The 11,863-nt window shown below is 48.2% G+C and overlaps 1 protein-coding gene across 1 annotated transcript; it reads right to left on the bottom strand.

Moving 5' to 3' along the window:
- Positions 1–5,104: 5,104 nt before the first annotated feature.
- On the bottom strand, positions 5,105–11,751 carry PHF5A (PHD finger protein 5A). Its single transcript, XM_059471644.1, has 4 exons — positions 11,496–11,751; positions 10,374–10,397; positions 8,800–8,966; positions 5,105–5,806 (listed from the first exon to the last, which is right to left on the bottom strand). Exons 1-4 carry the CDS (start codon positions 11,545–11,547, stop codon positions 5,717–5,719), a joined length of 333 nt encoding a protein of 110 aa, XP_059327627.1. The 5' UTR covers positions 11,548–11,751; the 3' UTR covers positions 5,105–5,716.
- Positions 11,752–11,863: the final 112 nt, after the last annotated feature.

Below are 11,863 nucleotides of genomic sequence, written 5' to 3'. Positions count from 1 at the left end.
CCCTTAGCAACCTCTCGGCGCACGGATCCGCTCCCGCCCCGCGTGATGCGGCCGCGGGGGGCGGGCCGGGACTACTTCTCCCTCCCGTCGCCGTCCGCAGCGCCCTAGGATGGACGGGGGAGGGGGGGAGGGAAGGCGTGACGGTGGAGCCCCCTCTGCTACCCCCACCCCCGGCACCGGGAGTATCCCGGATCCGAGCTCAAGGGAAAGAGGGAAGGGGCCGCGGCCTTAGCGGGGATTGACCTGAGAATTTCCCCAAGCGGCTTAGCTTGAGGCGACGGGGGGATGGGAGTGGAATCGAACGGAGCCGGGAGAGACGGGACTGGCCGGCCTGGCCCCCGCGCACCCTGGGTACGGTCAAGCCGCAGCTCAGCGGAAAGGCCAGTCCGGGACTCCCGAAGGGACAATTCTCTGCACACCCCAAGCACGTCTGCGAAGACCCCCGTGGTGGAGCCCCCCGCCCCGCTACAGTGGAGGAGCTCGGGGAGACGTGCCCAAGGCAATCCCGGCTCCCTCCATCGTCGCAAACCCCTCGGGATCCCCGGTGCCCGATGCGGGCGGGGAGCCCGGGGGGCTGCGAGCGCATCCCCCTGGGGAACACCGGGGCAAGGCCAAACCGGGCGGGCTGGTGTCACCGCGGGAGGAACAGGAGCGGCACGGCCACCTCCGCGGCCCCGAGACGGGCACGGAGACCCCGCCCCCGACACGCGCTCCTGCCTCCCGAACTATTTTGTCTTCGCACGCCTGTGTCCCTCCGCCTCTAACAGAGCAGGGCCGGCCCCACCGCGGCGGAGACGAGGGACGCGCAAGGTGCGCGAGCGCCGGCCGTGCTAAAAATAACTGCGGCGTGTTAGCAACAGCCTTACCATTGGCTGGCCTGCCCCGGCGGCGCCTTCGGATTGGAGCGCTGCCTCTGCCAGTGAGCCGAAGGGGGTGTGCGCGCCGGGCGCTGCCGGGAGATGTAGTCACCGGGGCGGCCGCGGCCTGCCCCCGTCCCGGCTGCTCCCCCCGCACCGCGGGGCCTTCGCGGGCTCGGGGACACAGACTGCCCTGGGGAAGGACAACCACGGTGACAGCCATCCCTGGGGCCACGGGCCGATGGCGGCACCTCGACCACCACAGGCTGAGTTGCACCACCCCCTGGCAAGCTGAAGGCGCTCTCAGCCAGCCCACAAACGGACCTGCACCCTGTATTTCAAAGCAGACCCATTGCTAGTTCCAGGAAAATAAAGAAAATGCCTACAGGCATCCCCAGGCCGTGTGTGTTACAGTCCAAGGTCACGCCACCTTTCACACACACCACTTGCAAAGGCTGTTTGCTGTCCACACTTAAAGCAACTTTTGACCCAAGTAACACCCCAAACTAGTGGAAGGGACACGGCAAATGGTGTTTCCAGGCTCTCCCAGCCACGTGTCCTGCATCCTCCTCGGTGCTGACACAAGCACAGGGTGACACAGGCATTACCACAGTCCCTGTGCAGTAGGGGTAGCTGGCCTGGCAACCATCCCCAAAGTGCAAAAATACAAAGTTCATCTCTTGTCCTATTTCCACAATAGCCTTCAGCCTTCTTCTGGGTTTGGTTTGTCCTCCTCTCTCATTCAGGAACACTTTACCTCAGGTACTGCCTTTGCCACAGAAGAGCATTTCTTTTGAGCCCAGGCAACACCAAATCCATTAATGTTTCTACCCAGCCACAGCAGCTAGCCCTGCTCATTTTCCCACTGATTACAGAAAAAAAAAAAAAAAAACCAAGAACTTTTGAAGTTGTTTTATTTTCTGCAGGGAAAGGGGAAAGAGAAGAGGAAGATTTATGAGAGCTATTATGAGCAGCCTTATTTTCGTCACTCCTCTTTTAAAAGGAATTTACTTACAAAAGAACACCTTTGTTTCTTTTTTTTTCTTCAATTATTCCCTTGCCTTGCTGGAAGCAAAATCATACTGTCAGCCAGAGATCAGGAAATTAAAACGACTGAGCTATTTTTAGCATCATTAAGCAAAAAAGGGCAATTACATTTCTAAAATTCTATTATTATTTTAATAAGGTGTTAGCAAGAGGGTGTCACGTATTAGGGCTCTTTAAAATACCTGTGCCTTGACCGTGCTCCTTTAATTATGGCGTCGCCCTTGCACACATGCAGACAGAGGAATTCTGTCACAGGATCTGCTCCTGCATTCTCAGCCATTTGGCTATTAAGTCAAAGCAAAGCTCCCCTGTCACGTGGACATGGGCAGGGGAACAACTGCCAAGCCACTGGGACAGAGCTCGTTTGGTTGGGTTATTTAATGCCAAGGAAGGGGAGTCAGGTTATAATTGGACATAATTAATATCGCAATACCCTGAATCCTCTGTACGTTCAATTCACATGACAACCCCAAGGAAATGAAAAATTCTTTCCTGCTATTGAAAGAGGCAAACATCTCCAGCTGATGCCTGTAATGAGAAAATAACAGCTTCTGTGCAGATAAGGTTTCAGAAGTGAGATTTTGTCCATGCATCTCCCACAGGAAAAGCTCACAGGCAGATTCAAAACCTCCACCTATCTTTTCTTTTTGCTTTACCTCTTTTTAAAGAGAAGTAATGCTTGGGGCTCAAGGGCTTTGTCTAGGTGGTTCAAGGAAGTGGATGTGTGTTACAGAGCTATTTGCTGAGCTCAGCTGTAGTTGTGGCTGGCAGTTGGTCTGAAGGGGTGTGTAACAGGGAACACCTACATTTCAGAACACAGCAATGCCTTGTTAGTACTGGCAACAGAGGCCAATTTCTTAATAGGCCAAGAGGTCCTACGTTCTCTCCTTCAATGTAAATATTTAAAATTCAAGGAGCTTTTTTTTTTTTTAACTTGTTATGCAACATTTTAATAAAAAAAGAAAAAAATAACACTACCTAGAAAAGTAACAGCAGGAAGATACATTTAGCTCCAAGCATTGGGATTTGAAGACAGCACCACGGGGGTTCAGCTGCCACGTCGACAAAGCTGTCCCTGTCTCTCCCACCCTTCCCTGCTGTTGCCACGCAAGTACTTTGCAGCTGGCAGTCAGGGAGCCCCTGAATATGGCTGCATAAAACTCCATGGAGGGATGAAGCCCTTCCAAAGCTTGGCCTGCACACAGCAGCAGGACATCTTGTCTCATTTTTTTCCCTGCGGGGAAGCTCGCCCTTTTAGCCTGTGCTCTGGTCTCCAGTACTGCAAGGCAATCTCCTTCTCCTGGACAAATCCTTTAAAATCTATTTAGGTGAAAAATAATGTACTTTTATAGAGGGCCTGCCTAGGTATCATCTACTGGTGCACAGAAATCATTACCAAGCAAGGAAGGTCATGTTTTTCTGGGCTACACAAATGTGTCCATTACCCTTGTCTGAATTAGCAGCTTCAGGGCAATGTCCCATCCATGCTCTGAAAGTACCAGAAAGGCAGTGGCACTGAACTGATCCGAGCACCAGCAGCATTTGGCATGCTCCCCAGAGCTGTCTGAGCAAACAAGGCAAAGGGGAAAAAGCCTGTCCCTCCCTCTCTCCACCTGCCCAGTGACTCAGAACAACTAGAAATGGCAGCTTAACTCTCAGAACACAGACCAATATATCCAGCAGTCAGCGTGAGGGCATCGGGAGTGCCAAGAAAGTGAGTATGTTCAGCTGTTTTGGGCGATGGGGGAAGGGATGGGAACACTCGTACCTCTACAGCAAGCCCTGCCTGGCTGATCCTGCTAAATTATTAGGACCAGGAGTGCTCTAAAATTAGCTCACTAGGGTGTATTGGTTCTGAGACAAAAAATAATTCCTTACTTCATTTCCCTCTACTTTTACTGAAAAACTTTGTCATCTTTCAAATTTCTGGGAAAGAAAATAAGTGCGTACAAACCTTCTGCATTCCTAGTGAGATAATATGGGCGGCCTGACTGAGGGTAAGTGATAAATTCTGGTTGAAGTGATAAAGTTCCAGGTACAACAAATCTGCATGTCATGGCCAGCTTTTAAAGAAACACAGAATTTAAAATGGCCAACAACAGGTCTGACATGGGCTTCCTGGTCTGCAGAGGCAGTTGCTTATTCCCATAGAACTGCTTTGGGAGAATAGGTTTGCTGTAACCAATGAGCTAGATTGCTCTGAACATCATGGCAAATGGCATCCATCAGAAACTGTGTAGGGAAAAAGACATACTGATATTCTCAGAACTACAAAAAGCTTGGAAGAGAAAACTGACAGAATTAATAGCTGGGGGCTGGAGAGGGAGGAGCAGCTGAGATAGCTGTAGGGCCAGTGACAGCTACAGCCAGCTGCAGCAGGGAAAAATTACTTTTGAGGAGAGGATAATCACAACTTGTGTGCTTTTCACTTTTATCCAAATGGTTGGAGCAGGTAGAAGAGGTATTTAAGCCAAGGAGTAGTTAGAGGAATTGGTACTAGCCTCAAGGGAATAGCTGAAATCCTGGAAGGGGCACAAAACGAAAAAAGGTTTGGGGGCTCTGCACTCCAAAACTGCACAAAGACAACTATGTTAGTGTAGCACACGCTCTGCTCAGACTGCAAGTGCTTGAAGGACTGCAGGGCATGCTGAGCCAGGGCCCTGCTTTAAAAATCTGAGGAGTACAGACCCGTGGGGAACTCGGTTCCGCCTCTGCACAAAGGCCCTGTTCCCAGATCTTTGCTGAGCCAACAGAGTGCTTTTAGCCTCTCCTGGTATTTGACTAACAAGCAGCCTCTGGTTTCCAGCACACACACGGCCAATAGCCCAGAACACAATGGTTGGTTTCCCATTACAGCAGGGAAGGCTTTAACTTATTCACAAGAACAGGATAGCCAGTCAAATAGCTTAGTAGGGTTAGAAAGGGATTGGATGTTTGCATGGTGAAACAACATCCACGGCCGTATTAGCCGGGATAAGGGTTACAAGCTCAGCGATCCTCATGCTACGGGACAAAATGATCAGTGGCTGGGATCACAGGCAGACAAAAGCAACAGCCATTCCCTGAAGCTCCTTGTGGCAAGGTCACGTGGCCATAAGCAGAAACCAGATAACCCATTGTGAAGTGCTAGCTGGGCTAATCCTCTGTGTCCCCAGCAAGCTCCAGAGAGGCTAGGCACGGAATGAACCAAATAGAAATCCTTGTTGTACCAAAAATAAAAACCCGAAAGGAAAAGCTTTATTGGTATGCATCCTACAGGAATGGTTACAAGAAATGGCCTTGGATTTATCTGTCAAAGAAAACATGGAACAGCTGTGCTCTCCCTAGGAAGGTACCAGACAAGAGCAGATTCCTTACAAAACAGGGCAGCATGGAAATATACCAGGGGAAGGGAGGAGGGGAGCGGATTGGTGTTTCAACACTGATGGATGGGGCAATTTCAAAAAATTGAGAGGAGGCCCAGTAAGAAGAGCCTCAAGGTGTTTCTCCACACTAAAAACAGCACTTTCCATTTTTACATGGCTCCTTCTATGCATAAGTGCTTGCCCACTCTGCTTTGTATAGAGCTGGGGCAACTACTAGCAGAGCTTCTGCAAAGGAAAGAGACAGTAATCTTCATTTGCCCTCTCATTACTGGTTCTCATCAGGTTTCAGTCCCCACTCAGTGTGTTATTTCTCCAACCCTAAGTATATTACTGAATTTGTATTGCTTTAGAAAAAAATAATCAACAAGTTTTCAATAAGAGTGAAGTCCAGAGATGTTCCAAGGCCCTCTTGCCAACCCAACAGGAGGTAGCCACGTACGAATGGGATCACCTCTTCTTGAAGCCATACTTTTTCCTTTCATAGAAAAGATCTGTCTTGGAACTGCCCAGGTTGACAATCTTAGGGCAACCATCTCTCTGTAAGAAAAGAAAATGCAAGTTAGGAAATGAGCAAACACAGAACAACATCATAGCTGTGGCAGATTCTCAGTTCCCACACTACTTGCCCTGTCCTCAACACATTTCAAACACCTGTACAAAGTGCTCTCCAGTGCTGGTTACCAGTAAGATAGTGCAACAGAGAAGAGCATGGATGTCTCTTCAGCATTACTGCAGGACATGGTCTCCCTCAGGGCCAAAATGGAAAACAGCTCATATAACATCAGCCATTTCATGAAAAGGGTGCGCTGTGCCACGAGACTTGATTCTTTCTAAATCAGGATATGCAGGACTTCTAGGGCCCAGAGGAGTAACCTTTCCCCTCCTTAGCAAAGAAGAATCTTGAGGCTCTAGATGTCACCAAGCCATTCTTGTGTTCAGGAACCCCTCAGCAGTGACAGCAGAACTGAATCTTAGATTTCTTGTATCCTGGATTGATTACTGCAGAGGCTGTAGGGTCAGCTACCCACAGCAGCTACATAAGTAAGTTCTTGTACCTGAATTCCAGCAGATGGTGAGAAAAAAGCCTTGAGAAAAGCAAGGGGAGTAGGGGAGAGGTGTGGTTGCAAAACCAAATCAGAAATGCCTTCTTGGTATACCTGGGAAAATTTGCCCGTGGGCCACCTGAGTCCAGCACCTGCATAATTCTTTAGGGCAAAACATTATGGCTGCCCACAGCAGTTGTGAGGGACCCAGCAGGCAAAGGAACATGTGTCCTGGGCTGAAGAGCAAGCCTGAGTGCTTCAGATTTAGAAAGCCCCTGGGCAGATGTCAGATGCTGTAGAATCTGCACCCAAGCTGCCTGGCTCCCATGCCAGAGATGCAATCTGGTGGGGAAGATCTGCATGATGGGAATAACAGGAGAGGTGGGGAACAGAAATCATCCCTCCCCCATCCACCTGCCATGACCCATTTCTAGCTACTGTCCCCTTATTTCATTTTGAACCTCAATAGTAGGACTCTTTCAAGACTTCCTCCCACAATCCATGGAGTCTGTTCAAATCTTGACAGCCTTATTGCAGGGCTCTGTTCATTCCTCCACCTCCTCCTAAGGACACAGCTCATGAGCACCCTCCTTTCTCCAAGAAAAGATTACTATTTGCAACTCACTGATGTCCTGGGTGACAAGGTGGGATTCAGGCCTTTACCCACAGATCAAAGTGGGCTGAAACAATACTTCATTCCTTCCTGCACCAGAACAAATGAACCAAGAGTAACCAGGTCCTTTGCTTTGTGCCCAATGGCAGTCTATCTCTGCCATCCATTTTATTTGCTTTCTTGCTTCACTATTTTTTCCAGTCTTTCTCTGAGGATGATGAAAATGCTGTAGCTGAAGCCTTGGACTGTTGAAGCTTCAGGTACAGAGCTCTGCCCATCTGGTTTTCTTATTCACATCAGCACCAGATACCATAATTGTGACAGGCAGCAGCACACTTCATTTTTTCTCCTTCTGGGCTCCCTATGCTTGTACAAGCATTCTTCAATCCTGCAACAAATCATGCCAAATCTGCTGTTTCAGATCTGCAACTTCACATATGCAATAATATGTAACATCTGAGTTTTCTGCTACAGAGCAACTTTCTTCACTCACAGCAGCATTCACCCAGGTGTCACCCAGGTCACCCCAGACCTGTTATTCTTTTCTAACTCCAGACCTGTTATTTTTCTCTAGCTCTATGTTTTCTACAGTCCTCCTTGACAGAGCAGCTGGTTATTTCACACCTGAATCAAACATAAGATACAGGTAATCTTAGGTTATGAAAAACACTTGTTGGGAATCCCTAAGAATCGATAAAACCAAGCCTATTTTGCTCATGACTTATAAAGCCAGGCATCTTCATTCCAAAGGCAAGTGAACAAAATTACCATTTCTCACAGCATTTATAACGTAGGAGGCAGCACCCCCATCAAAGCACTTATATCCATATTTGGATCCAGAGAAAGATTATGGTCCTGTTAGATCTAATGACTAAACTCAAAGGAGGACCTGCTCCTGTTCTGGATTTGGCTGCAGGTCTCTAGAGAAAACAGGCACTAGAGAGAGTTAAAGCAGCAACTCACTCAGCTGAGGACACTCCTGTAAATCACTCTGAACCACTCTCTCAGCACGTTCTTCACAGTCATTAGGGTGTGTAGGAAATGACATTTGCAGAGCACCAAACAACTTTTAACAGACACTCTCACAGCTACCAGGCCTATATTCTGGGATAGCAGAACTGTAAGCATCATGTTCTTGTTCTCCTGTAAGGTCTTTCTAATGCTTTGTTGCAATTAATGTTCTGCACCCGTCGTGTTGGATTATTAACAAAAGCCTTACAAGGGGTGAACAGCTGCCTCATTTCCCACATGCAATGGCTTTCAGCACAATATTGTAAAAAGACGATAGCTCTGGCTATAGACAAAAGGGATCATTATACCAAAATGCATTAGCAGAAAGAGAAATATCTACAGATAATAATACAGACAATTCCAGAACAGAGTAAGAGAATATAAATTGTATTCCACTGAAATTATACAAGAAGCATCAAACTTGTGAAACACAATTACCACACTAAGGACCAACTTTACCTTGTTATTCAAAGGAAAACAAAGGTTTTGATTCCACAGGCCTCATAGTACCATATGTACTCTTAATCAGTGGCTCATAGTGGACTTTAGGGAGGAGCTGCTTCTGCCACAGCCTTGCAGTGTCTGCAATATTTCTGACCCTGGTGAAACCTAGGCTGGAGCTGTACTAAGATAACAACCTGAAGTGGTAACAAGCAGTGTGTGGAGGAAATGAACTGTGAGTCAGAGATCCTTAGAATGAAGAGAGTTACAATACCTCAAAATGCTTTGCTAACACAGAGACCTATCAACAGGGGAATAAAGGTTTCAGACAAACAAGAGCAAATCATCCCAGCACTAATTTCAGCAGCTCCAAGCCCCTTAAAGGGAAGCATGACTACCATGTAGCAGGGATGGCAACTTACATCCTTCTCCTGGATGGTGCACTCCTTGCAGTAGTAGGCGTCGGACACGCCGGGCCCCCCGCAGATGACGCAGCGGCCCTGGTAGGAGCCGTAGTTGCACTCGTCACAGATGCGCACCAGGGTGCAGGGCCGCACGTAGGAGTCACAGATCACACACTTGCCATCACCTGCGGGCACAGCACAGCCTTTGCTCACACAGGGTCCTTTCTGCCACCCCACACCACAGCAAAAGCTTCCTGGTCAAATAACTTCCCTGTACACTCAAAGACAATACAGCAGAACTGCAGAAAAGTGCCTTGCGGGCACAGGGCACAACTTGGTATTGCACACAGACTTGACAGGAACAAGAGCTGTGGCCTGCAATATTTGAGGGTTTTTTTAAATTTAGTCATTCATTCACAGTCAGAGAAGAAACCCAAAATTACTTGGGTAACTACTTTGTGATTAGCCAAGACTTGCTTAGATCGTACCACTATTTTTACTCTAGAACTTTTCCTGACTTATTCATTTGCAAAAGAAAAAAAGCCACACTGACAGGACTAGAGTCCTTACCTACACAGAAGCAGCAGTGTAAGCTTCTCCCACAGTGCCACATCAACAAAAGTCTGGAGTTACTATGCTCAAAGAGATAAGAGACTGTACTCATGGTCCCTTTAATCCTTCATCTGTGACAAGGCCAAAGGAAGGGCAAAGTGGCATAAGCAGCCATTTCACGAAAGTTGCTCTTGCGCTCTCACAAGGAACCGAGTGAAATTCCAGTACTGATATCAAACAGGCAAGGAGCCATCAGATGCCAGGGACAGATTCTGCTGAGCTGGACCTTAACCAAAACACTGACCTGTGGATAAAAGGCTTCATATCCTATTACCAGTTCCCAAGGTATCTAATCCTGACTCCCACAACCTGCTCTTAAATTTCTGGTGTGACAGCCCTCAGCTACTACCAATGAGAATCTGTTTCACTGTCAGGTGCTCTTGAAAATGATCTTCTTGCTTCAGACTGTAGTTCTCCCACTTTGCTTATTCTCACACTGTTTTCGAGTCACAAACTACTCACCTCATTTGTTCTGTTCCCCTACATGTTTTAACAACAGATCACAAGGATCTAACAACAGATCACACTCTTTCTCCCCTTTCACAGCTAATCACTGGATTCCTTGGGTGTTTTTCCTGCTCTAACTTTAGATGTTTGCCCTCCATTTCTTCTTCTCCCAGATGCTAACGGGAACCTTTCTTGCAGTATGATGAAGCCAAAACCCAAAAATGCATTTTCCCCCTGCTTTAAAATGATCAGTATGATATTTTGGTATTGCAGATTCAAGGATCCAGTGAAGCAGGCACTGTAGCTTCAGCCACTAGAAATGCTATCAGCAGGTACTCTGGGACTGCTGAGCTTGCAACTTTTTAAGTATTCCTTGAGCTACACTTGCAATGTCAAGGTAATTGCTCCCTTCTCAAAGAGTGACATTAAGTTTGGGGTCAAAGCAAAATTAGATTCCAGCCTTCAAACCCAAACTGCATGCTCTAACCACAACACCACCCTCTCAAGCAAATAAATGTGGATACTATACTTACATTTTTCACAGAGTCTTCCAATTGCTGGGGAAAAAAAAAAGAAAAAAATATTTGAGGCAGGAGAAAAATCCAAGTAAGTACAAGCTTGAATATCAAATAATTATCTTCTGCAATGAGCAGTCCTTAAAAAATTAAAGGTTAAACTACAGAAACAGTTAGAGCATAAATACAAACATTCATGATAAACAATATGTATCCTCCTGGAGAGATTTATCAGGACCAAAGATGCACTACGAATGCGCAATGACACCCCCCTGCAGTAAGAACACCCACATTCATCATTCATTTCAAACACAGCCAGTGTGTCTGACTGAAGGAAATTATGTACGTGAGTCTTGGCACAGCCTTTATGCTGGTTTTAGTGGGGGAAAAAGCCAAAATCAAGTGTTTGCTTAAAGCAGTCCAAATACCTTCTTTGCTTTAGAACATGAAGGTAGTTAAATGTGTCTTAGAAGTCTTGTCGCTTCTCTGGGACATTCACAACAATAATGTTAGAAACTTGGATAAATGTAATAAATATTGACTTTCAAAGACTAGATATACACATCCACAAAGACTAAATATTGATTTGTCTGAAGTCTGAGAGAGAAGAGATTTGCCAGGACACGACTTTTCAACACAGACAGATGGTGAGAAGCACTGATTATTCTGAAAAGAGATTTACTATGGACAGTGCAGTTGAATGCTTTGCCTTTATGGATTTTACAGAAAGCTGCTCGTTAAATTTGCTTTTCCAAGGAGTGACAAAAACCTGGAAGGGATACCTCAACTTCTAATCTCGTCTAAGAGTTCTCTGAACCCTGACCCAAGATGCGACAGGGGTAAATCCCGTTATCTGTATTACAGGAATAACCCGGAAGATAATTTTTGCCTCGCGGTCACAAAGATGCTTCCAAATGCTGCTGGATCCATAACGCACGGGGGGAAAAAAAGGGAAATAAAAGGAAAACAAAAGAGGGAAGGAGGGAGGGCGGAGCGGGTGGCGCGCGCCGCCGCTCCCGCGCCTCAGCCGGGCCCGAGGGCCGCGCGCGGGCCCCACGGCCGGTACGGCGCGCGCCTCCCGCCCGCCCCGCGGCGGGAAAGGGGCGAAGGGAACCCCCGTCCTCTTCCCCGGGCACCCACCGACGCCCGCCTGCTTGCGGCAGAAGATGAGGTCCGGGTGGTGCTTGGCCATGGCGAGGCGACACCCGCCCGGCGCTGCTGCTGCTGCGGGCCCGCGGAGCCCTCAGCGCCGCGCCGCCCCCGGGTCCTGACCGGGGTGAGAGCGGCGCCTGCCAAAGCGCCTCCCCCGAGCGGGAAAACGCCGAGGGATGCCGAGATAAACTCTACCCCTAAATCCACCCCTTCTCTAGCCTTCCCCGGCCCAGAGGAGCCCCTCGTGGCAGCACAGGACCCTCTCCTGTCGCGGGTGTCTCCCTGCCAGGACCCGCGCGGCCACGCCCCCGCGCGCGCGCCGCAGATGTCAAAGGGGCCGCGTGACGCCATCGCGG

The sequence above is a fragment of the Ammospiza nelsoni genome, chromosome 5, assembly GCF_027579445.1.
Source record: "Ammospiza nelsoni isolate bAmmNel1 chromosome 5, bAmmNel1.pri, whole genome shotgun sequence".
Classification (NCBI taxonomy): Eukaryota; Metazoa; Chordata; class Aves; order Passeriformes; family Passerellidae; genus Ammospiza; species Ammospiza nelsoni.
Note: the sequence above shows the minus strand (reverse complement) of the source record. Positions and strands in the feature narration are given on the sequence as shown.

Excerpts from the sequence above, each read along its gene's own strand:
- PHF5A (XM_059471644.1), bottom strand. The coding sequence starts at position 11,547 with ATGGCCAAGCACCACCCGGACCTCATCTTCTGCCGCAAGCAGGCGGGC. Across the intron at positions 10,398-11,495 it reads CCGCAAGCAGGCGGGCGTCG|CAATTGGAAGACTCTGTGAA; the intron begins GTGGGTGCCCGG and ends TTTTTTCCCCAG. Across the intron at positions 8,967-10,373 it reads TGGAAGACTCTGTGAAAAAT|GTGATGGCAAGTGTGTGATC; the intron begins GTAAGTATAGTA and ends CTGTGCCCGCAG.